Source organism: Sorex fumeus, unplaced genomic scaffold (assembly GCF_029834395.1).
Source record: "Sorex fumeus unplaced genomic scaffold, SorFum_2.1 ptg000034l, whole genome shotgun sequence".
Classification (NCBI taxonomy): domain Eukaryota; kingdom Metazoa; phylum Chordata; class Mammalia; order Eulipotyphla; family Soricidae; genus Sorex; species Sorex fumeus.
Genome location: NW_026606091.1, coordinates 9,409,291 through 9,431,966, shown reverse-complemented (window position 1 = coordinate 9,431,966; position 22,676 = coordinate 9,409,291). Strand labels below are relative to the sequence as shown.

The 22,676-nt window shown below is 45.6% G+C and overlaps 1 protein-coding gene across 2 annotated transcripts in view; it reads right to left on the bottom strand.

Annotated features, from left to right (window-relative positions):
- The window catches only part of ACER2 (alkaline ceramidase 2), a 36,963-nt gene extending 15,948 nt beyond the window's left edge, over window positions 1–21,015 (bottom strand). The window contains exons 1-4 of one of the 2 annotated variants that reach the window (XM_056117364.1): window positions 20,862–21,015; window positions 14,571–14,685; window positions 13,131–13,272; window positions 2,572–2,709 (exon numbers count right to left, since the gene is read on the bottom strand). In XM_056117364.1, coding sequence (XP_055973339.1) covers window positions 2,572–2,709; window positions 13,131–13,272; window positions 14,571–14,685; window positions 20,862–20,969 — 503 coding nt within the window. In that variant the 5' untranslated portion in view covers window positions 20,970–21,015. The remainder of the gene's footprint in view (window positions 1–2,571; window positions 2,710–13,130; window positions 13,273–14,570; window positions 14,686–20,861) is intronic. The other variant, XM_056117365.1, reaches the window with a different exon arrangement.
- Between the last annotated feature and the right edge of the window lie 1,661 nt (window positions 21,016–22,676).

The following is a 22,676-nucleotide window of genomic DNA, read 5'->3' as shown; positions in this document are numbered from 1 at the left end:
TTTTTTGGTTTGGGGGCCACACCCAGCAGTACTCAGGGGTTACTCCTTGCTCGGCATTCAGGAATGACTTCTTGGTGGTGCTTGGGGGACCATACGGGATGATGGGGACTGAACCCTGGTCAGCCACATGCAAGGGAAATGCCCTACCCTCTGTACTATCACTCCAGCCCCTACACTTTAACTTTTCTACAATAAATATGCAAATCAAATTTTAAGACTAGAGAGAGTATATCAGATAAGGCACTTGCCTTGCTCACAGCTGACCCAGGTTTGATCCCAGGGGACCATAAGTCGCACTCCTCCCCTCCCCAGCACCATCAAGACTGATCCATGAGCACAGAGCCAAGAGTAAGCCCTGAGTACAGCTGGCTGTGGTCCAAAAATCTAATATTAATAATAACAATGACGATAATAATTTTTAAAGAGTGGGAATGATCCTGGAAAAAACATTTCACAATACAGATGAGGAAGGAAGCCAGACTGAAAGGGACTTGAGAACGAATAGGGCAAGAAGGGGTCATGGAAGAGACAACTCTTAAGAAACGTGATCTAAAAAAAAAAAACCAGAAAAGCAGTCCAGAGAAACTGTAGACAAATAAGGTGATTCCCTTGCATTCAGATAACCATAGGTCAATCCATGGCACCCCATAAGCTCCCTTTCCTCTGAGCACCACCAGAAGTGATGCCAGAATACAGAGCTAAGAGTAAGCCCTGAACTCAAATGGCTATGGCCCAAATGGCTATGGCCCCACTCCAAAAATGCCAAATCCATAGGTCCCCATCCTAGACTTTCAGAATCAAAACCTCTGCATGATCACAGTTAAGCACTTATGCTTCCAATGAGCTTCCTAAGTGATTCTGATGACTCCTCTGAGTAAGAGCCATGGTAACTGGCATTGAGCAAGAGCTCAATAAACACTGGTCGAGTGAGTAAGCGAATGAGCAGGCAGATTTAGGGTTACTAAGAAGCTCTCCAATTTTTCCAAGTAATATGATCAAGTACCAAGAAAATTTTAAAATATCAGGCTAATAACACGAGGGGTTTGGTGGTGGAGGGGGGTTGGGTGTACTGGGAACACCAGGTAGTGCTTAGCGGTTACTCCTGACAGGTCTCAGAGTACCGTACGTAGTGCCAGGGATGGACGTGGGTTGACCATGTACAAGGCAAATAAAAAATGCGGGCTATCAGAGGTGTGACTTTGCTTTTTATTCAAATATCTATTTTTCTACTCGTAAGGACACACATTCTTGGAGGAACTTTAACCTGACTCTCAGATGGGTTTCTTATTTCCACAGTCCTCAAAGAAGCCAACAAGACAAGACCTAACAATGTCCTGCTGCCAGCCAGCAAGTTTTAAGTACCTCTTCAACCACCTTTTGTGTTTTTTTTGTTTTTTTGCTTTTCTTTGGGCAGTACTCGGGCTTACTTCTGGATCTGCTGCTGGACTCCAGGTGTGGCCCAAAACATTAATACTAATAACAGCAAGGACTCCTGCTGGGCTCCAGGGACCATACAGTGTGCTGAGGATCAAATTCGGTTGGCTACATGCAAAACAAGAGCTCTACCTGCTATTCCAGCTCCTCCTTTGACTGCCTGGTATAGCTGATAAAAACAAAGCAATGAGGGAGGGTGGGTGCATTTCCACTAAAAACAAAGACTGAAGGCCAGAATGATAGTCTAGGGGGTAGGGTGTTTGCCTTGTACACAGCTGACTTGGCTCAACCTCAGAACCAGGAGTGATCCTGAGTGTGGCATAAAAAACAAATAAACAAAAAAGGCCTGAGAGAGAGCCTGTGGCTTAACCTATTACATTGAGCACAAAGGGACATAGATACCAATTTCAATTAAGATACTCCATATCCATAACAATAAGCCAACTGATGAACATGAACTTCTACAGTGGGAGAAAAGAGAAAGAAGTATTGTCAAATAAGGACAGTGGCTAAATGTCTTACAATAGGTGTGGAAGATAGTCATGTACTAAAAATCTAAATGGAAATCCTTCTGGGTCTGACCTGAATTGAGTATAGAGCTTCCCAAAAGGAACACAGTTATGCAAACAGTAGAAGCTAGACCTAATCAACTATAAATAAGCCGCAGAGAGTACCGCCATCAACAACATCCAAGAAGTTGGATTTCCTTGGATATAAAAATTTACTTCCTCTTTCTCCTTCCTCTTTTTTCTTTCGTGTGGGAATGCAATAAACTTTTTAGAATAAACTTTTCCTCCTTATTCTTGTCTCATAAATAAACCCACTCCCTCGTACATTAATAAATCTAGACTCCTTGGTCTAGGTGAGTGCCAGGTTCTGAGAAGTCCCTGCTAAGCCAGCTTGTTGATCATCGGGACGCATTGCAATCACTCAACAGCTGGTCCCCTTGCTTCGAAGAAAATGAGATTAACATTTTGAACAAAAAAACATTAGCTTGCTTCCAGCTCAACAGTGAGAAACTAACTCTTTGAGTAGCGTCAGACTTCTCTGCCACACTCAGGAGCAGTCGAAGAACCAAAAGACGGCATGTTTCTTGCACAGAAATAGCAAATGGGGAGGAAGGCAGAAAGCACCCACCTCTTGAGTTCTGCGATGAGCAGCGCGGTGCAAGGCAGCCCCAGGGACATCAGTGAGATGCTGTTGATGGCGGGCTTGACAAACGCGAGGCCTGTTGTGACCGCAGACAGGACGCAGACCACCATCTTGAACCTGCCCCTGAGTGGGTGAAAGCAAACCAAAATCATTAGCAGAAGGAGGTTTGGAGCACTTGTGGAATGGCAAAGTTGAGGCACTGCTGGTAGGAGCACAGATGGAAAACAACTGGTTCCCCAAGTGCCAATAGTCTCAAAACCATTAACGCTCAATGGAATTTCCACTTAAAAGTGTTTATTGTTGTTTTGGACCACACTCATCGGTGTTCAGGGCTTACTCCTGGCTCTGCACTCAAGGATCACTCCTGGCAGGGCTCCAGGGACCATGGAGGGGTGCTGTGGATCGAACCTGAGTTGACAATGAGCAAGCAAGCACCCTACCTGCTCATACTATCGCTCTGACCCCCAAAATGGCTCGATGCAGTGCCAGAGATAAAACATGGGCTACTTTTTTTATTTGTTTCTTTCTGTTTTTTTCCTTTCATATATTCTATAGCATGGTTTGGCAAACTTGTTCTGTAATGGGGAAAAGACTAAGTATTTTAAGATTGGTTAATTAGATTCTCTGCCATGACTACCAGTCACCAAAGACAATAAATATGTGATCAGGCATGGCAGTGCACCAGTAAAACCTGATTTGCAAAACACAGGCACAGACCTATGTGGTTTGCAGATCAGAGTTTTTCAACCCCTGTTCTACAATGTTAACATGTATGAATTTCGCAATAAAAAACAGAAACCACTGGGCCAGGGAGATGGCCCAAAGGCCTGGAGCACATGCCTTACACAATGGAGGCTAAGGTTCAAGTCCTGGGACCACATGGTCCCCCCAGAAAGGCTGATCGCAATCCCTGAGATGGGAATAACCTCAAAGAACTTCCAGGTGTGGCCCCCAAACAAAAAACAGAGACTATTTACAAATAAACTACCTTGTCCTAGTTTAAAAAGAAAACCAGGGCTACGCGCTGGAGCAATAGAATAAGCGGGTAAGGCGCTTGTCTTGCATGCGGCCAACACAGGTTCAATCCCCTGCATCTTATATGGTCCCCTGAGCCAGGAATAACCCCTGGGCATCACTGGGTATGATACTGCCCCCCACAAAAAAGAAGTAACTTCTGAGGACCCACCCAGGAGTAGCTCCTGAATAATACCCAATGTGAAATGAGCGCACGTGCATGCGCGCGCGCACACACACACACACACACACACACACACACACACACTCACACACATGCAAAAATGTATCTAATACAAAATGAAAAGTCAGAGAAACAGTATAGAGATTAAGATGCTTGCCTTGCATATGACCTACCCACATTTAGTCCCTATGTGCTCCCAGGCACCACCAGGAATAGCCCTGAACAATGAGGTAGTATAGTTCCCAAATTTCCCAAATTAAAAAATAAATGTTTAAAAAGTGAAAGTCTTGGGGCTGGAGCGATAGCACAGCCGGTAAGGCTTTTGCCTTTCATGTGGCCAACCCGGGTTCAATGCCCAGCATCGAACCCGGTGGCTCCTGAGCACCGCCAGGAGTGATCCCTAAGTGCAGAGAGTGCAGACAGGAGTAACCTTTGAGCATCACTGGGTGTGACCCAAAAAGAAAAAAAAAAGTGAAAGTCTTTTAAAATTCGAATGTTTATATGTACTGACAACCCATTGCAATTTTTTGTTTCTGTTTTGGGGTTCTCACCCAGCAGCGCTTAAGGCTTACTCCCTGGCTCTGAGCTCAGGAGTCACGGAATCACTCCTGGGAACTATTTGGGGTGCTAGGAATTGAATTTGGGTGGGCCATGTGCAGGGCAAGCACCCCACCCACTGTACTAACACTTCAGCCCCTCCACTGCAATTTTGTGTTAAGTTTTTGATGGAGTGGGTCTTAGTAAAATTGCTGCCTGTCTTCACCTGCCTTAGAAGCAGTACTTTTGGGAGAGAGGGCTACAAGTGGTGACATGCTTTGGGACACGCTCCCTCTCCTCGCCCTGAGACTCCACTTCCTTATCTGTGAAGTGGGAAATCAGGAATAGATAATTTCTAAGTTCTGAAACTCAGGAGCTCAAGCTTTTCCTGAAGTTTGTTATTCTTCATTAGCACGATTTATTTTGGCCAGGAGCCCAGGACCAGGTCACAGTTAGCCAACTAAGTTAGCAAACTAATTGGGATGAAATTCCAGATAAAGAAATCAAAGCGCATTGAAACCTTCACATTACAAACGTATCTCCTCAGGAGGAAACCTGTTTATCATCAAGGCATGGGAAGTTCTTCATCAAGCTGCGAACTCTGACTGACTGGAATGAATAGGCATCACAGCCCTGAACTTCACACGGGGCGGGGGGGGGGGGGGCGGGAATCAAGAAATGAATTTTTTAAGTATGTACATGCATAGGAGAGGATCCTAAATGCAGCAAATACTCAGGAAAATGCTTTTTTTCCCCTGGCTTTGGCTGGCCTCCTTCAGTTACTCACAAAACTGACAACTTTTGAACTGCATCACCCTTGGATGCCGATAGTTTAGGATGCAGGGATAGGCTAGAACAGTCACGCAGGGGTTGGGGGGGGGGGGGTTACAGATACTGGTGACCCCAGCCTGAGATCTGCATGTCTCCATCCCTCAGAAGCTGTGGCATCTTGGGCAAGACATTGAACGCTCCAGCTCTGAGGGAGTTCCATGGAAATGAAGACCCCTCTGCATTCCTGGTGTTCTTGTCACCATGAAAACATTCCACACGTTGCCTAATGCCAGAATCACTAATTTTGTAACTGCCATTTGAGAATGAATGCTATTCTATGTTAAATTGGGGGTTTGGGAGGACCACCACGTGGCTGTGCTCAGGGGAACTCCACAGGGTGCCAGGGATCAAACCAGGCTCAGTCACGTACGAGGCAACCGCTCCTGCCCTATCTCACCAGCCAAAGAATAAACGTCATCTTCAAGAACAGTCACCTCGTTGATAATAGCACAATCCTCAGGGAAAATCTGGCTGCCGCTGCCTTCTCCCAAAGACTCTGAGGAGTCCTGCCAAAGAGTTCAAAGGCAGAAAACCTGACGAAACTTGCTTTCTTGAAGAACACTGAAGGACACCACCCCACATCACGACCAGAGGGCGTGGAGGAATGTGCTCTGGGAAGGAGCTTCACCAACCAGGACATCCTGTCAGTGCAGGGATCCGCCACTGGCAGAAGTAAACAGGGGTCACATGCCTGGCCGAAAGCCAGCTGGCCCAGGAGGCCCCACTGGCCTTGGCTACAAGAGAGTCCGAAATATCCCGCAGCCAGCCCTCCCCCAAACCCCAGTGTTTTCTAACTCTCTGGTGTTCAACTTTCACACACAGTTTCAGTGGCTGCCCCAGGCTGCATTAGGGGGTGGGGTGGGGTTGGGTGGGGTTGGGGGATTAAAATTCACTGCTCCAAACCAGCAGTGATCTACTGTTTGGCAGACTGGCCGTGGAAAGCATCTGCTCTGAAACTGATGACAAGCACCCCAACCTGCGGGTATGATTCTGCTTTCAGCTTTCCAGCCCTGATTGAATTGGGCATACACGCCACATTACTTTTTAAATTTTTTTTTAAAAATTTTAATCGAATATTCATGAGATAGACCATTACAAAGCTGTTCATAATTGGGTTCCAGTCATACAATGATGCAGCACGCATCCCATTTCCCACCACCAATGTCCCCTGTTTCCCTATCACCATCCTTCAATACTCCCCCTCCCCCACCCCAGCCTCTCACTTTGGGAGGCACTTTCCTTCTTTTAAGTACTTTTTTAAGTCGTGGTTTTCACTGTGTGTCCTGCTTTTGGGGGTGGGCTGGGGGAAATGGGGCCACACCTGACCATATTCTTTTCTAAGGCCTGGCTCTGCACCCAGGGGTCATTGCTGGTTGTGCTTAGGCGACCATATGGGGTGCCAAGGATTGAACCTGGGTCAGCTACTTGCAAGGCAAGTACCTTACCTATTGTACTGTCTCTCCACCCTCTCCGAGTTTTTAAATCAAATATTTGGTAAAGCCCATTTTATTCTTCTGAAGTAAAAAGAACTTTATGGATTCTAAAACTTCCTTTGCGTGACCATCAAAAAAAAAAAAGGGCAGGGTGAGGAGAGGTCAAAGGGATGAGCACAAGTTTTGCCTTCAGGAGCCCTGGGATTGATCCCAGGCAGCACACGTTCCCTCGGGCACTACTGGGAATGACCCTCGGCAGACTGGGAACAGCTCCTGAGCACAGCTGGGTGTGGCCCCAAAGCTAAAAGAGAAATAAATGAGATAAAAACATGTCCACAAACTTCCAGCCGTCCCTTAGAGGGTAGAAACAAACGTCGTCCCTGGCTATGAGTCACTGCTTTATAAGGGAAGACACTATCCAGAAAAAGAAACTCAGACTCCAAGCCCAGATCTGAAGTAACCAAGGGACTGAGAGGGATGGGACTGTCATGGAGAACACTGGTGGTGGCTGTTGGTGAGTGAACATTGTACCCCTGAAACAGATAAACAGTCACACTCTTGTAAACCATTGTTCCCTCAATAGGGCCAGAAAGAGAGCTCAGTGGGGTAAAGGCAGGCTTTGCACACAGGAGGAGGTCCAGGTTCAATTCCTGGCACTGCATGGCCTACCAAGCACTGCCAGGAGCAACCCCCTAGAACAAAGGACGTAGTAACTCCTGAGCAAGCAGTGACCCCAAATCAAACCAAAAAAAATTCCAAAGTTATCTCCATTTTTAAAAAATCGACTTAAAAATAATTCACTGCCTTAAAATATCCAATTTAAGACCAAAATAGAACTCTGAGCAGCAGAGATAGTATAGGGGTTAGGGTGCTTGCCTTATGTGCAGCTGACTCTGGTTTGATACCCAGTACCACAATGGTGGCCCCAAGCCCAGCCAGGAATGGTCACTGAGGACAGGGCCAGGAGAATGTGTGGCCCCAAAACAAAAAATACAAACTAAAACACAATTTTCATAAAACAACAGTCCCTGATCGTTGGAGATCTACAGCAATGGTCTTCAACCGCTGGTCCATGGAGCAGTGGGGGTCTGTAAATATCGAAAGGCTGGAAGTCACAGGTCGAGCATCTTGGCTGTAACTGCCAGCCTGAGATTCTGGTTTACAGGTGTAAAAAGGTTGAGGAACTTTTGAGCTACACCATTTGGTCCTAGCACAGGGGCCCCTACCCCAATATTTTATTTTTATTTTTTGCTTTTTGGATCACACCGGTGATGCTCAGGGGTTACTCCTGGCTCTGCACTCAGGAATTGCTCCTGGGGGTGCTCAGGAGACCATATGGGATGCCAAAGATTGAATCTGGGTCAGTTACATGTAAGGCAAATGCTCTTCTGGCTAAACTATCGCTCCAGCCCCGACCCCAATATTTTGTAAGCAACAAGGCCCAGAGAGTTCAGGATGCTACCACAAAATCATCCTCCAAGTGGGAGAGCAGGACAGACAGACTCTGATCCGTAGCCTTTGCTGCTCAGGATTTTAAAAAAGAAGTAAACTTTATAAAGTGACATGTCCCTCAATTTTGTGGAGGCAAAAGTCATAAAAATCATGGAGTGATAAATTATTTAAGAGATGGATACAATTAGCCTGTGATTTCCTATGGCTCCATTAAGAAATGGATACCATTAGCCTAGGATGTCCTAATGCTTGGCTATTCTTCAAAACAAAAATATTTGAAAATTACCAATAGTCACTCAACAGCTGAATGAACCCTGGGATATTCTAGTGGAAGAAAGAGAGCTTTTTTCCCTTAAAACAACATTATTTCTACATACTAAGAAACTTAAAAATTTCCTTGATGTTCTAGACATTTTTATCTTCAAGATATCCATATTAGGGCTGGAGCGATAGCACAGTGGGTAGGGCGTTTGCCTTGCACACGGCCGACCCAGGTTTGGTTCACAGCATCCCATATGGTCCCCCGAGCACCGCCAGGAGTGATTCCTGAGCGCAGAGCCAGGAGTAACCCCTGAGCATCACCAGGTGTGATCCAAAAAGAAAAAAAGAAGATATTCATATTAGTCATATTAGTCATTTATAATAACTGCTACCACTTAGAGTCCTTACTCTTCACTAGAGCCTGTGCTTTAGAGTTTATATGATTGTCTCATATATTTTAAACCCATGTGCCAAGATTCTTTTATTTTCTCTACTTACTATGTGAAATACGTATCAAAGCCTTTTATTAAAAGCAGTGCATTTCTGGGATGGAGAGATCGTACAGCATGCAGTCAGAAGTAATCCCTGAGCATCACCAAGTGTGACCCCCAAGCCCAAGTATTGCACTGTAGCACAGTCCTTCCATTGTTCATCAATTTGCTCAAGTGGGGACCAGTAATGTCTCCATTGTGAGACTTGTTACTGTTTTTGGCATATTGAATACATCACAAGGAGATTGCCAGGCTCTGCCGTGCGGGCAGGACACTCTTGGTAGCTTGCCAGGCTCTCCAAGAAAGACGGAGGAATCGAACCCAGGTTGGCTGTGTGCAAGGCAGACGCCCTACCCACTGTGCTATCGCTCCAGCCCAAACCCAAGCATTATACCGATAATAATAAATAATCATTTCAAATACAAAAAGCAGATTTTTATCCAAAGTCTTATCTGTCTGTTTCAACTTGCTTAGCCATCACATTTTTCTGTGACTTCTCCAGAAATCTCAAACTAGCACTTACTCTTAACATATTTTTCATTATGCTCAGGAGGTCCAGGCTGACTCCCAGCAATGCTCAGTCAACCAAGCCTGAGAGTTCGGTGCTCTGTGCATTGCCAACTCTGACCGGGGCATGTGCTCCAGCCCTTTGAGCGATCTCCCCGGGCCTCTGAATATGCTTTTAAAATATTCAGCAAAGTTGAGAAAGAGCAATGCTAACCGGTTGGCAAGTTCAGAAAGCTAAAGCAGAAAATCCCCAGTCTTCAGAAATCCTGATTTTGACCTAAAATCTTTGGACTAGCCTACCACTTCCCCAGGAGAGCTGCCAATGGCATCCACGTTCTGGCCGTAAAGCCCATAAACAACGGGGTTGGCCTTCTTGCTCTCCCCTTCACCCGAAGAACGACGACAGACAGGTAGAGCTAAAATCCTGAAAACAGTGAGCTCCTTCTCCTATGACATGTACTTCATTTTTCCTTTTCTTCTACTCACCTAGATCTTCAGTGCCTATTTCCTCCTTTAATCTTCATGACTGTCTCTTACAAAGGACAAAAGTCTCTGCAGGCCCCGGTAGTCTGGAGAGCAACCCTGAGCTTCTGCCACATTCTTGTGACTAGTTTAAGTTCATGATAGGATCATCTCACAAAAATGATATCTGAGGAGATATCATTACTGACTGAGTGAGTTTTACAGCTGAGTAAACAGAAACTTAAAGTGTCCCAGGCAGGAGACACAGCACAGGGATTGAGGCTCTTGCCTTGTAGATGGCTGATGCCAGGTGCATCCCTCCTATCATACAGTTGCCCTGAGCATTGCCAGGAGTAAGCCCTGAGCACCAAAACAAAACAAACAAAAAAGGAGTCAAGACAAGTTTGTATTGTTGGAAAGGTAGAATTCCAACCCAGGTTGTCTCCCAAGTCAGGGGCATGCCTGTGAAGCTCAGCCCATAACAGGAGACAGTGGAGGTCAGGGCCCCTCCATTCTCTCTAAGAAACACGACCATACGCTGGCAATGGATGGAAAAGTCCTAAGTAGTCACAGTCTCCCTCTCTGCTCCTAGTGTGTCTCTGAGTAAACTTGGCATGATTCATGACCACGGCCATTGTCTCCAACTTCTTCTCTGCCATTCATGACAACAGCGCCTCATTCTCACCTTCAGAAAAGAGGGAAAAGGGTGCACCTCCACCACAAGGTGGGATGCAAACTTTCTCTCCCTTTACTCTCTGTTCATGTTTCTTAAATAAAATGTTATCACATTTTAAAAAGCAAAGAATTGAGAAAAATATTTTTCTCTCATAAGCACGTGAAAAATTGTCACTGGTCTCTCAGCACAGAGCCATGAGTAGCCCCTGAATACTAATGGTGTGACCCCAAAATCCCCTGCAAACAAAAACTGCCACTGGGAATTTCAACCCAGGACCCCAGAGTACCACAAACAAACCAAACCTGCGTTCCCATTTCCTCAGCTTCTTCCTTCAATCCCAGGATTTGAAAGATCGTCACTAAGGGGCAGAATGGTTCCTAACATACAGCAGGCTTAGGGAAAGGATGGAGCGAACTGGTGAGCACCTTCTGACACAACAGAAAAGCCAAAGTATTAATGGTTTGTTTCACTAACAGCTTCAAAACGCTCCTGCCCACCAGTGACCTCCAGGCACTGTCAAGTGCCCTTCACTTCTGTCCCCATCCCCACCCCAGTCAGACCCTCTTCTCCTCTTGCTGAACAAGGAAACAAAACTAGCAGACAGGAACTGGAAGGCAGTGTCAACCAACTAGCCACATGGTTACGTACTATACAGATACTGAACTTGAACATATGCGGATACAGCCAAGGAGAAAATCTCAGCAAGTTGGGAACCAACAGTAACTTCCTTTTCACTTTTACTGTGAAGAGCTAATTCACACTTACTTTGTCATAAATAATCTTCTTAAGAGTACTTGTATCCACTCAGAGATAATGCCATTTCATTCAAGTCCTGCTATGCAGGATGAAGTCTGTGCAGTTATCTATTTAAAGTGTGGTTTCTCCCTGCCTCATTTTAAAACACATTTTTAGGGGTTGGAGGACATGCTTCGCACGCACTGGAGTCCTGGGTTTGAGCTATAGGTTTAATCCCTGAACACCACCAGGGCCAACCTGCCAGCACCAAGCTTGAAGTATTGTCCAGCACTGCCAGTGGGACTCTAAAACTATGCAAAAAATTATATTTTAAGTCAATTAAAAATTAATACAGGGGCTGGAGCAATAGCACAGCGGGTAGGGCCTTTGCCTTGCAAGCGGCTGACCCGGGTTCAATTCCCAGCATCCCATATGGTCTCCCAAGCACCGCCAGGAGTGATTCCTGAGTGCAAGCCAGGAGTGACCCCTGAGCATCGCCGGGTGTCACCCAAAAAGAAAAAAATGAACACAGATATCACAAATCGCACAGATTAAAGTGAAAATTCAATGGTACTTGTTCTTTTTCTATTAAACATTTTTGTGAACAAAAATCTATTTTCATAAAGAGGTTAGGGAGTCAGAGAGGTAGAACAGTGGGTAGGGCGCTTGTATTGCACCTGGGTTCAAGCCCCAGCACCACATGCAACCCCCCACAGCCCTGCGAGGAGTGATCCCTGAGCACAGAGCCAGGAGTCATCCCTGAGCACAGAGCCAGGAGAAAGCACTGAGCACTGAACAAACCAAAAAAGTTAGTTCATTCATTCTAAAATTAGGGTAGGGATGTGGCTCATGTGATTGAACCTGCCTTATAATCACCACCAGCAATGTGCGTGCAGCCCCCACGACTACGAAAAGAAAACAGAAAACTGTGGTAGCAGATACACTCAGTTCTACAAAGTGCCTTTTTCTTGGTGGAGAGTGTTTGGGGCCATACCCAGAGCTGCCCTGTGTGCTGCTGGGGAATGTGGCCACATGCTAGGCAAGCATTGGACTCCTTTGCTATCTCTCTGAATCTACAAGTTGCCTTTTGAAGCCAGTATTTTTCATGGGAGCCCCTCCACTTCCGTGAATAGATGCTGGACTCCAGTGGCTATTCAGGGCACAGGAACACTTTGTCAACTCTTTTCATTTTGTTGATAGAACTCTGCCCTAAACACACACAGCCAGATATAATCTGCAATTCTAAACTACTCATCCATAGATAAAACTTGGTATCCTAGATTTGAAGATGTTGTATGAAATATGTGGGTAGTATGCTTTGAGAACATTCCTTATCTTTATGAAGTGAAGTGTATTCGTTTGTTTTTGTTAGTTTGGGGGACCATACCTGGAGATGCTCAGGGGCTACTCCTGGCTCTGCATTCAGGAATTACTCCTGACAGTGCTTAGGGGGCCACATGGAATGCTGGGGAGCAAACCCAGGTTGGCCATGTGCAAGGCAAGTGCCTTATCAACTGTACTATCGCTTGGGTCCTTTTTTTGTTCTGTTTTGTTTTATGTGAACAGACTTCAGACAACTCCTCATAAAGGTGTTCCCTCATCAAAATCAGCACTCAAGTCATCTCTATCCACTTGTGGTGCTCAGGGATTACTGTGACTCTGAACTCAGCGATCACTTCTGGAAGTGCTCAGGGAACCATATGCAGTGCTGAGGACTGAACTAAGGTCAGCCATGTGCAAAGCAAGTGTTTTTAATCCCTGTGTTATCTCTCTGGTCGTCTTTTATTATCATTTTATTTATACTGTCATGCCATAAATAATCAGCAGCTAATAAACAATTATATTATAAGCTCATCATTAGGCTGAGCTCTATCGTATACTATTTTTCTTGATATAATCCTCACTAATAAATTTGCAAAACCTCATGGTACATGCAAAAAAAATGTGTAATCCAAGCTTACCTGTCATTCCGAAAAATCTTTGGAAGATACCTTCTAGGAAACCACATGGCCAATGCGCACATCAAAACCCAGAGGATAGCAAGTTCATCAAGCATCTGACCCAGGAAACTAAGGGTTGCATGGAAGTAGACGGATCCAATTCCTAGAACCAATGACATTCAACAAAAAAAGGTCATCATAGGAGACTCACAAATTTAACATACTGTGTAAGAACAGTCCTTTGCCAACAGCTGTCTCAATTACCAGATAGCCTTTTCTCTCTGAAAAACAAACCTTAAGGAGGAAATTTATACTACCTCTGCATGTTAACTTCAAGTTGATAAAGAGGATTCAAGAAGGGCCCAATTATTAGCCTAGTGACGGTATTAAATTCAGTAAAACATACTCTGTCTTCTGCCTCTGTACCCTCATGGGAAAAGGTAGTAAATAAAAGTCAACATTCTCTCACTGTTGAGAATTCCCAGTCTCTTATGGAAGGAAATAGAAATTATACAAGTATTTCCGAGAACAATACAGGTTTAAACATCTAGATTTTTTTTTAATTATTATTATTATTTTTTTTTACCTTTTGGGATTTGGGGCCAGCCACATCTGGCAGTGTTTCAGATTTACTCCTGGGTCTGTGCTCAGAGATCATCCCTGAGGTACTTGGGGGACCATACATTTGAATCCAGGTAAGCAGCACAAAAGGCCTTACCTGCTGCACCATCCCTCCAGCCCCAAATATGAAGGGGTTTGAGTGGGGGGATGGGCTATACCGGCAGTGCTCAAGGATTACTCCTGGCTCTACACTCAGGAATCCGTCCTGGAAGGCTCAGAGGACCATATAGGAGGCTGGGGATCAAACCCAGGTTGGCCATCTGCAAGGCAAGCACCCTTTCTACTGTACTATCTCTCTGGCCTCAAACATAGATTTTTTAAATTATTTATTCCATCAGAAATCACAGCTTCAGGCTGCAGCAATCATACAGCAGGTAGGGAGCTTGCCTTGCACTCAGCCAGCTCAGGTTCAGTCTCCAGTACCCCGATGACCCCTGAAGCCTTGCCAGGAGTGATCCTGGAGTGTGGAGCCACAAGCAAGCCCTGCGCACCACTGGGTGTGGCCCAGAAACAAACAAAACATACATAAATCACAGTCTCATCAGAGTTCAATAGCTCACAAGATTTTCTTCAGAAGTTCGGAGAAAACTGCATTGGCAGAACCCCAATAGCTATTACAAAAATGGACTCTCACGGGCAGTTCATGATCGGCACAGCCAACCTTAGTAACAAGCCTCGACGCACAGGAACTCTTCCTGTGGCATCTCACACGCAAAATAAGAGTTTGCTCAGACATCAGAATTACCTCGGTTTACAAAACATACTGTTCAAAGGGAACAGGAAGAGTGCAGAATTCCATTTCCTCCCTTTCAAACCGTGCTCACAAACAAATCCACTTACCCACTACAACTAAAAGGGCCCATATTAGGTAGATTCCACTGTTGAAGCATGTTGCGTACTGACGAAACAAACACATGCAGATGGGCGGTAAAATGAAAAACAAGACGTTGCTGATCTGGGGGAAGAAAGGCAAAACAAAAAGATGAGTATTAAAGAAAAGGGCAAAAAAATAAAGCAGCTTATTCTGAGTTCTGTCCTTTGCACAAAGGGGTAAATGGGGCCATAGATCTTCAGGAAGTGCTTATACTTCCTCACACCGAAGCTACACAACCAAGGAAATTTAAAATGTCCTAAGGGATCATTTAAAGGGTCCCTTCCCACCTCTTTGATCATAAAAACCACTACATTCTATGTAAGTTATCCAGGTACTTCTCTTGATTCAAAGAACCCATGGCTCTTACACTATCTCTGCACAAACTATGAAGTATTGACAGTTACTTGCATGAATATTTTTCAAGATAAGATCCCCACTGAACAATGGTCTATTTCAACACCTAAAAACTTTTAGGTTTTTAGCAAAGACAGTTTTCACTTTTGGGCCCACTAAAAGGGAACTTTCCCTGCGGTCAACCTTTCCCTTTTCTCAGCTTTCTCACCCTAATCAAAACCTACTTTTTGGTAAAGGTTAAACTTATAAACTTCTTATCAACTTCATAATGATATCATTTGGGGACAAAGAGACAGCCCAAAGGGCTGAAGTGCATAATACACACGCAGAAGGTTCAGGCTCAATCACTGGCACATGTCCCCACACCCGGTCCCCCGAGCACTGAGCCGGGGGTACACTCAAAGCACAACTGGATTTGACATAAAAATAAACAAAAAAAGGTATTTTAGGGGTCAGAGTACATTAGTACAACAGGTAGAGCATTTGCTTTGCATGCAGCCCACCCAGATTTGATCCCCAGCATCCTATATAGTCCCCTGAGCACCTCTAGGAGAAATTCCTATTTGCAGAATGAGGAGCAACCCCTGAGCACCACCGGGTATAACCCAAAAGTAAAGAAAAAAAAATGATTTTATCTGTCAGATCTTAGTTTGTACTATTCTTTTTTTTTTTAAATATTTCCAGTTTAGTGTGGATTAAGCCTCTTCATTATTTCATTATTCTCCAGGGACTTTTGCCTTTAAAATACATATATCTTCATATATATATATATATTTCTAATATAATACATTCAAGATACTACCATTTCTGGAAAAGCTAAATAGCACACGAGGTAAGGCTCTTGCCTTGCATGCAGGTAAGGTAGGTTTGATCCCTGGCACTCTACATGGTCCCCCAAGAATTGCCAGGAGTGATTCCTGAGAGCAGAGCCAGAAGTAACCCCTGAGCATCACTGGGTACGCCTCCAAAACAACAACAACAAAATATATATATTTATTTACATGTATTTATATATATATATAAAACCATTTAAACATGTAAGCACCACTTTATTTATTTATTTATTGCTTTTTTGGTCAAACCCGACAATGTGGCTCTGCACTCAGGAGTTACTCCTGACAGTGCTCAGGGGACCATATGGGATGGTGGGAATCGAACCCGGGTTGGCAGTGTGCAAGGCAAATGCCCTACCCGCTGTACTATCCCTCCACTTTAAATATCACAAAAGAGATCACTGTAAGCACCACTTTAAATATCACAAAAGAGATATTTATATTCTTTTTTTTCATACTAGGGCTTTGGAGGCTAGTGTAAATGTCACACTCACAGCTTGTTTCCATTTGGACCTCCAGATTTCACAAGTTTAATGGCTACCACATTTGATAGTATAACTATAGATTCTCACCCCTAATTTTAAAATTTGCTTTTGCTCTTATTTTTGATTTTTGAGGCCTGACAAAAATTGCTCAGAGGTTTTTGAGGCCTGACAAAAATTGCCCTGTGGCCACCCCCAGCTATTCTTGGCCAAACAGGCCAGTAATACAATGTAAAGGTGTGAGGACACAGGGTTGCTCAGGGGCTTCCAGGGTTGCACCCAGTGATGCTCCATATGTGGTGTCAAGGATGAAGGCCTTACTGGGTATGTACCAGACATGCATCCTAACCAGTGGACTATCACCTGGTCACCATCTTGGTTTTTAAGAATGCCAAAGCCAGTCAGCTTTACACACATTCACACACACACACACACACACACACACACACACAAAATATTTTGTAATTGATGTTAAATGTATACTACATAAAATGAACCTCTTTGAAGTGTATAATTCAGTTCCAGGAATGTGACTCAGCAATATAACACTTGCCTTGTATATGTAAGGCTCTGGATCCCAAAACCACAAACATCAACAATAATAATACAATGCACTTTTCATATCTGCATATTTGCACAATATGCATTCATACTGTGCAAATCACCATCTTTATCTAGCTTTAACACTTTGTCATCACCCCAAAACGATTTCCTATATCCACTCATCAAACTAGAACTGAATCATCTCTGATGTTGGAACTACATGACCAGCTCTCACTTACTAGAAGCCAGTGAGGAGGAATCAGGACAAGGGCTAGGCTCAGTATTAGCAGATGAGTGTCGGTCACAGCCTTTAACTCTCCATAGGATCATGCAGAGAAACAAAAATCTCTTAGAAAAGAGGCGGGGATCTTCAAGAGTTCAAATGAGAGAATTTAAAGACGGACCATCCACTGCTTAGCTAACACAGGGATAGAGTCGAGAGCACAGAAAGGCTACCAAGCTGGCCAAGGTCAGAAAGGTAATCCACCCTTGAGCCGGGCCACCAGCCTCCAAGCAACTGCCTTATGCCACTTCCGCTGCCCCATGCTGCTTTTCACCTCCATGGTTCCAACCACATTCTGATCTCTTTGGCTCAACTGAGCCCAGTTAGTATCCAAAGATTCTGAATTACATCACACATGATTTAAATGTAGCTCCACAGTCTGCTAAATGTACTAGCAGAAGAAAGAAAAGGAGGTGACAAGGAAGGTAAACATTTGAATGGTTAGATTAAAGGTAACTTTAAACCTGATCTTTCAGGACTAGGGATAAAGTTCAGTTTACCCTGAGTGAGACCCTCTTGTTCTATCCCCTACAGGGCAAAAAAAATAAAAAAGCAAAAACACCTGATCGCACATACACATGGATGCTTCTTCTCTTTAGAAAAGATACATTATAAAGCTCAGGTCTTCTCAAAGCCCTCAGCAGAATGAGTCTCCAAATCACTTTCTTTACATCTATGTGAATAAATATTACATATTGTAAATTCTCATTCTACAACTTCCTTTTCTCACTCAACACTCCTGCAAGTCTTTTCAATGTTCAGTGTAGTTTATTTATCTCATTTGCTCAAGAACTACTGGTGGTTAACAATTCTCCAGGGGAAAGAACACCAATTAACAGCCCTCACTGTAGTTCTGAGAAACAGAACAAATTCACCTTTTTATCCTGGTTTGTACTCACCTCAAGTCCCCTTATTCAATCAAGTGCACCTACATCTCTATGGCCAAGTTTGACCCTAAATGGCTCAATAGATGTGTGTTACCACTAGCAACACACGCTTTAGTCACTTATAACTGTACTTAAACACTACTCACAAAGGTAAGAAACTGCTTATTAAAACTTCAGTAAGATCATGATGCTTTGAACTTTTTTTTTTTTGCTGGGGATGGGGGGGCATCCTTGGCAGTTTATTTCAGCTCTGTACTCAGGGATGACTCTTAACAGTGGTCAGGGGACCACATTCAGTGCTGTTGATTGAATGTGGGCTAGCCACATGGAGGGCAAGTGCCCTGCCGGCTGCACTATCCTCCACCTCCACTTCAAACATTTCAAATGCACAACACAGGGGATTCAATTTAGAAGCACCATTAGAACTTTAGCTCCCAAATAACACTAAAATCATATTGTTCTCACAGCCCATCTACCTCCCATGCCTGCTGACCTCCACCATGTCTTTCAAAGACATCATTCTTAGAAAAGAAAATATCAAAATAGAGGGAGACATTTCCAAGACAAAAAGAGGAAGGAACTCCAAAGAAACACAGAAGAGCAAAAGAGTTGTGATTTAAAGATAGCTCCAATGGCTTCATCTCTACTAAAAGAAGAAAAATATAAATAAAGAAGCTTCCCCTCAAAATTGTATAGGCCATGAAAGTTGAAAAATAGTTCAGATGGAGTTTTTTTTTCCTTTTTAAATCCATTGTTGGAAGGATTGGAAGGAATAAATAAATAAATAAAGTCTATTGTTAGATTGTCCTTCGGAGAACTGGTGTGTTTAATGCTTGCCAAGCTTCTTTAATTAAAAGGAAACCACAATTGTGAATATATTGATTAATTACTTAGAAAGTTCCTCATTCTATGAACTCTTAGGTACATCTGTGCCAAAATCATCTCACGAACACAATGCAATCTCATCCTGATGCCTGTGAATGTGCACTTTCCCAGGCTCAGGGTAAACACTGACCCAGCAACGGGGGCTGTCCTTTTTTTTTTTTTTTCCCCCAGAACCTGGCTTTGCCCTTGCTAAGCAGATTGTGTCCCTAGTATTACACTGCGGATTCCTGATGATCCAACCCATTGCTTCCCTCTGCCTCTGGGATGACCAATGGTTTGGCTTGTCTGGTACTGTGGGATTTTCTGTTTTGAAATCACAAATGTTCTGGGCAAACCAAGATGAGCTGGTCACCCTCCTCAGAAGGCTTCTTGCAAATTCTCCCCACCCTACCCCAGCCCACTCCTACTGGGGAACAGAAAATATACTTAACCACCAGCAGCAAGTGAAGCTGAAACTTATAGTTAGTACGCTCACCCCTGCAGAGTGCTACTAAGCTTCTGGTCCACACATCTGTTAGGGTCCTTCATCCCCAATTGACTGTCTACACCCGTGGGCCTGTTCTCAACATCTTGTTCAACAGCTGAGTTATGAACACCTCCTCTAAGTACATCTTTCCCAGTATCTGTGGTGAGCAGAGATCCAGGTTTTCTCTCAAGAACTATCTTGGCCATAAAAAAAAAAAAAAAAAGGTAGCAGGAGTGTGTGTGGAAGGCAGCCAAAGTTCAGCACCAAGAGGACAGTCCAGACTGAACTGTGGCCTCAGCCAAGCCAGAAACGTGGGCCTCACATCTCTCAAGAGCTCAGAGGCATTACAGAAATAAAAGGTCCAGCAGGAGTTCAAGGGACATCCCTCAAAGTGACAAGCACCCAATTCACGCCAAGGGCCAGGGATCTTAGATCTTAGCAAAGGGCCAGGGGACTTAGATCTTAGCAAATCTAAAAGGGGTGGGGGGGGAGAGGGAGGGAGAGAGAGAAAGAGATTCTACCTAACAATCGCATATTCACAATGGCACTTAAACCGGGATTTCTGGTTTCCTCTGGGCAGTGAAAAGTCAAAGAAATAACCACGAAAAGTCTTACAGTCGGGACCAGAATCCCCAGCCGTGTGGGCACAGAGAAAACGTGGAGCATTTCCTTCCTAAAAGCCACTTTCCCTCTACAAAGGCACAGGATTCTGCAAGCCGGGAAGTTTCCACTGGCCCTAATCTCGGGATCCGGGCAAGTGCAGAAAACATTCTCATCATCAGTCTGCAGCTCCCTTTTCATCTCTGGCACTCGCTGACAGGAGACAGAGAGCACCGCTCTGGCGGGACTGGATTGGAAGCGGGCATTACATTGGCTTACATTGGTTGCTTAAGGTGGGGGGGGGGGGGGGGGGGGAAGAATTGGTCGCTATTAACTTGATTCCGGCAAAAGTAATTCCACCAAAGATTTTACTTCTTCATGGAAGTGGGCCAGATGAGTTTGGGGCAAGTGAGTTCGGTTCCTGCCTAAGGTGGGGGTGGGGGTGAGGGTCCCCTCTCTATTTACCAATAATCCAGGAGCAAGCACAAAACAATCAGGACAAAAACAAAACAAAACAACAACAAAGCTGCACAATGCGACCCAAGTGCGTCACGCCGAAGGAGGAAAGCTGTCCAGCCAGACTGACCCTAGCCGAGAGAACAGGCTGACAGGGGTCACATGTTCCGGCCACCGGTGGGGACCAAACAAGACAAAGGGGTCATCCGAAGGCAATGTCAAGCGGGGGAGAAGGAGCCCAGCTGTCAGGGACAGGTAGGCACAAGAGACGGACAGATGGAAGGGCCGGCGCTGCGCGCAGGGGGTGGCGGCGGAGATCCACGCCGGGGGGCGGGGGGCCACCCCGGGAACGAAGAAGCGCCCCGCTCCCGGACCCGAGCAGCGCCCGACACCTCCACGCCACCCCCACGCTGTCCGGCTTCCAGGCTCGGGGACAGCCCCGCGCCGCGCGCCCCCCGCGCCCCGCACCGTGTTGTAGAACTCGGCGATGGCAGGCACGATGGTGTAGTTGTCCTCGCACCAGTCCACCTCCGAGCTGCCAGCGCGCAGCTGGTCCCACCAGTGCGGGGCGCTCATGGCCGCTCGGGGGCATTGGAGCGCAGCTCCGAAGCCCGGGGAGCAGCCCGAGCGGCGGCTTTAAACTTGGGAGGCCCCCGCAGCCTCCCGGATGTGGCGCCTCCCCCCCGCCGCCCGCCCCGCGACGCTCCGCTCGGCCAGTGGCACGCCGCCCCTCACTCGCAGACCCCGCCCCCGGCTCCGCCCCGGCCCGGGCCCGCCCCCACGCCCCCACCCCCACCGCGAGCCGGCCCCGCCCAGCCCCGGGGTGCCAAGACCCGCTCGCCGCTCCCGCCGCCTCCGCTCACCTGGGTTTCCTGCAGGTGGCACGAGCCTCTCGGATCCTGTCTGCGCCTGCCCCCCGCCACGCCGAATCCCGGCCCAGAGTCCCGAGTAGCCTCGGCACCACCACCACCACCACCACCCACTCTCGCAGGTTGCTGAACGAGACCCGAGCCCAGGGGCAAAGATGAAAACTACAAACATAACGCCGACCACACGTTATTAAGGCATCGTGGAGAACGTGCATGAATGTCCTGGGCCACATAAGGTGCGCCCGGAAGGGAAAAAGGAAAAAGAAAAAGACCTCTGTTCTCCCCAAGTTTTGTCCGCTGTGCGACGCAAAGAACTTGTGGATCCGCACACCTGAGTCGCGCGCGGCTCCCGCCTCCCACTCGCCAGAGATGACCCAGAGATAAGCACTGCGATTTGGAAGACGTTTCCCGGGACCCCTGGGTTCCAGTGTTAGGCTTTAAAATCTAATGTTTGATTAAGACCTTGATTCTTTGGGCAGGGGAGATAGTATAGAGATAAAGAGGTAAAAGGTGCTTCTTTTATTCGCATTTGACCCGTGTTAGATCCCCAGCACAAAATATGGTCTGCTGAGCCCCCACCAGGAATGGTAGCTGAGCGCAGAGGCAGGCAGTCCGGAGAACTACCTGCGTGTGGCCCCAGCACAAAGCAAAACAAAAAAAAGACACAAGATCGAGCTTAAGACATCCCAACCGGCAGAGAATGTGATTGGCAGCCTCCAGGACATTGAAGGAGTAAGAAAGGATGACACACAGCTGACTGCTGCACTCTTCAGCCTTCCTTCCCAACAACAAAACAGATGAACACATATTTGCATATGTATTTTATTCTTTATTTACATTAAAGTTTAAAACTATTAATAAAATGCCCTTACAGAACTGCACTGTAAAGTTTATAAGAAAATGTTCAGTTTATAAGAAAATTCACCTATGATGGAACCTACAGTTCAAACCCTACACTTCAGCGTTGTAACCTTATGTACCCGTACCATCTGAAGAGCTTGTCTGGCAAGTCTCCCCAAATTTCCATCAGCTGCAGCTACAAACCCAGCTCCTCTCCAGCTCCAGGATTCCAGTCCACTCAGCTGGGGCCACACCCTGTTCTGCCTTTCATCTTTGTCCCAACTTGGAACCATCCTCCTCATTCTTGACAGTCAGGTCTACTTCTGTCTGGTAGGCAGGGGCAGAATTACCCAGATGTGCAGGGTGCCTAGCATGAGAGGAAGAGGAACAGTATTTCTCAGTCAGTATCCTAGTACTACACTAACTGTTCAACAGTATCAAGGTTGTCCACATTGTCAGAATTTTATTCCTTCCAGTATTTTCAGCAGAAATATAGTCATATTCATCAACCCTAACATGTAATCACCCCTTTCCAAGGAATCCACGAGCCTCTTAAAGTAATATTATCTGCCCG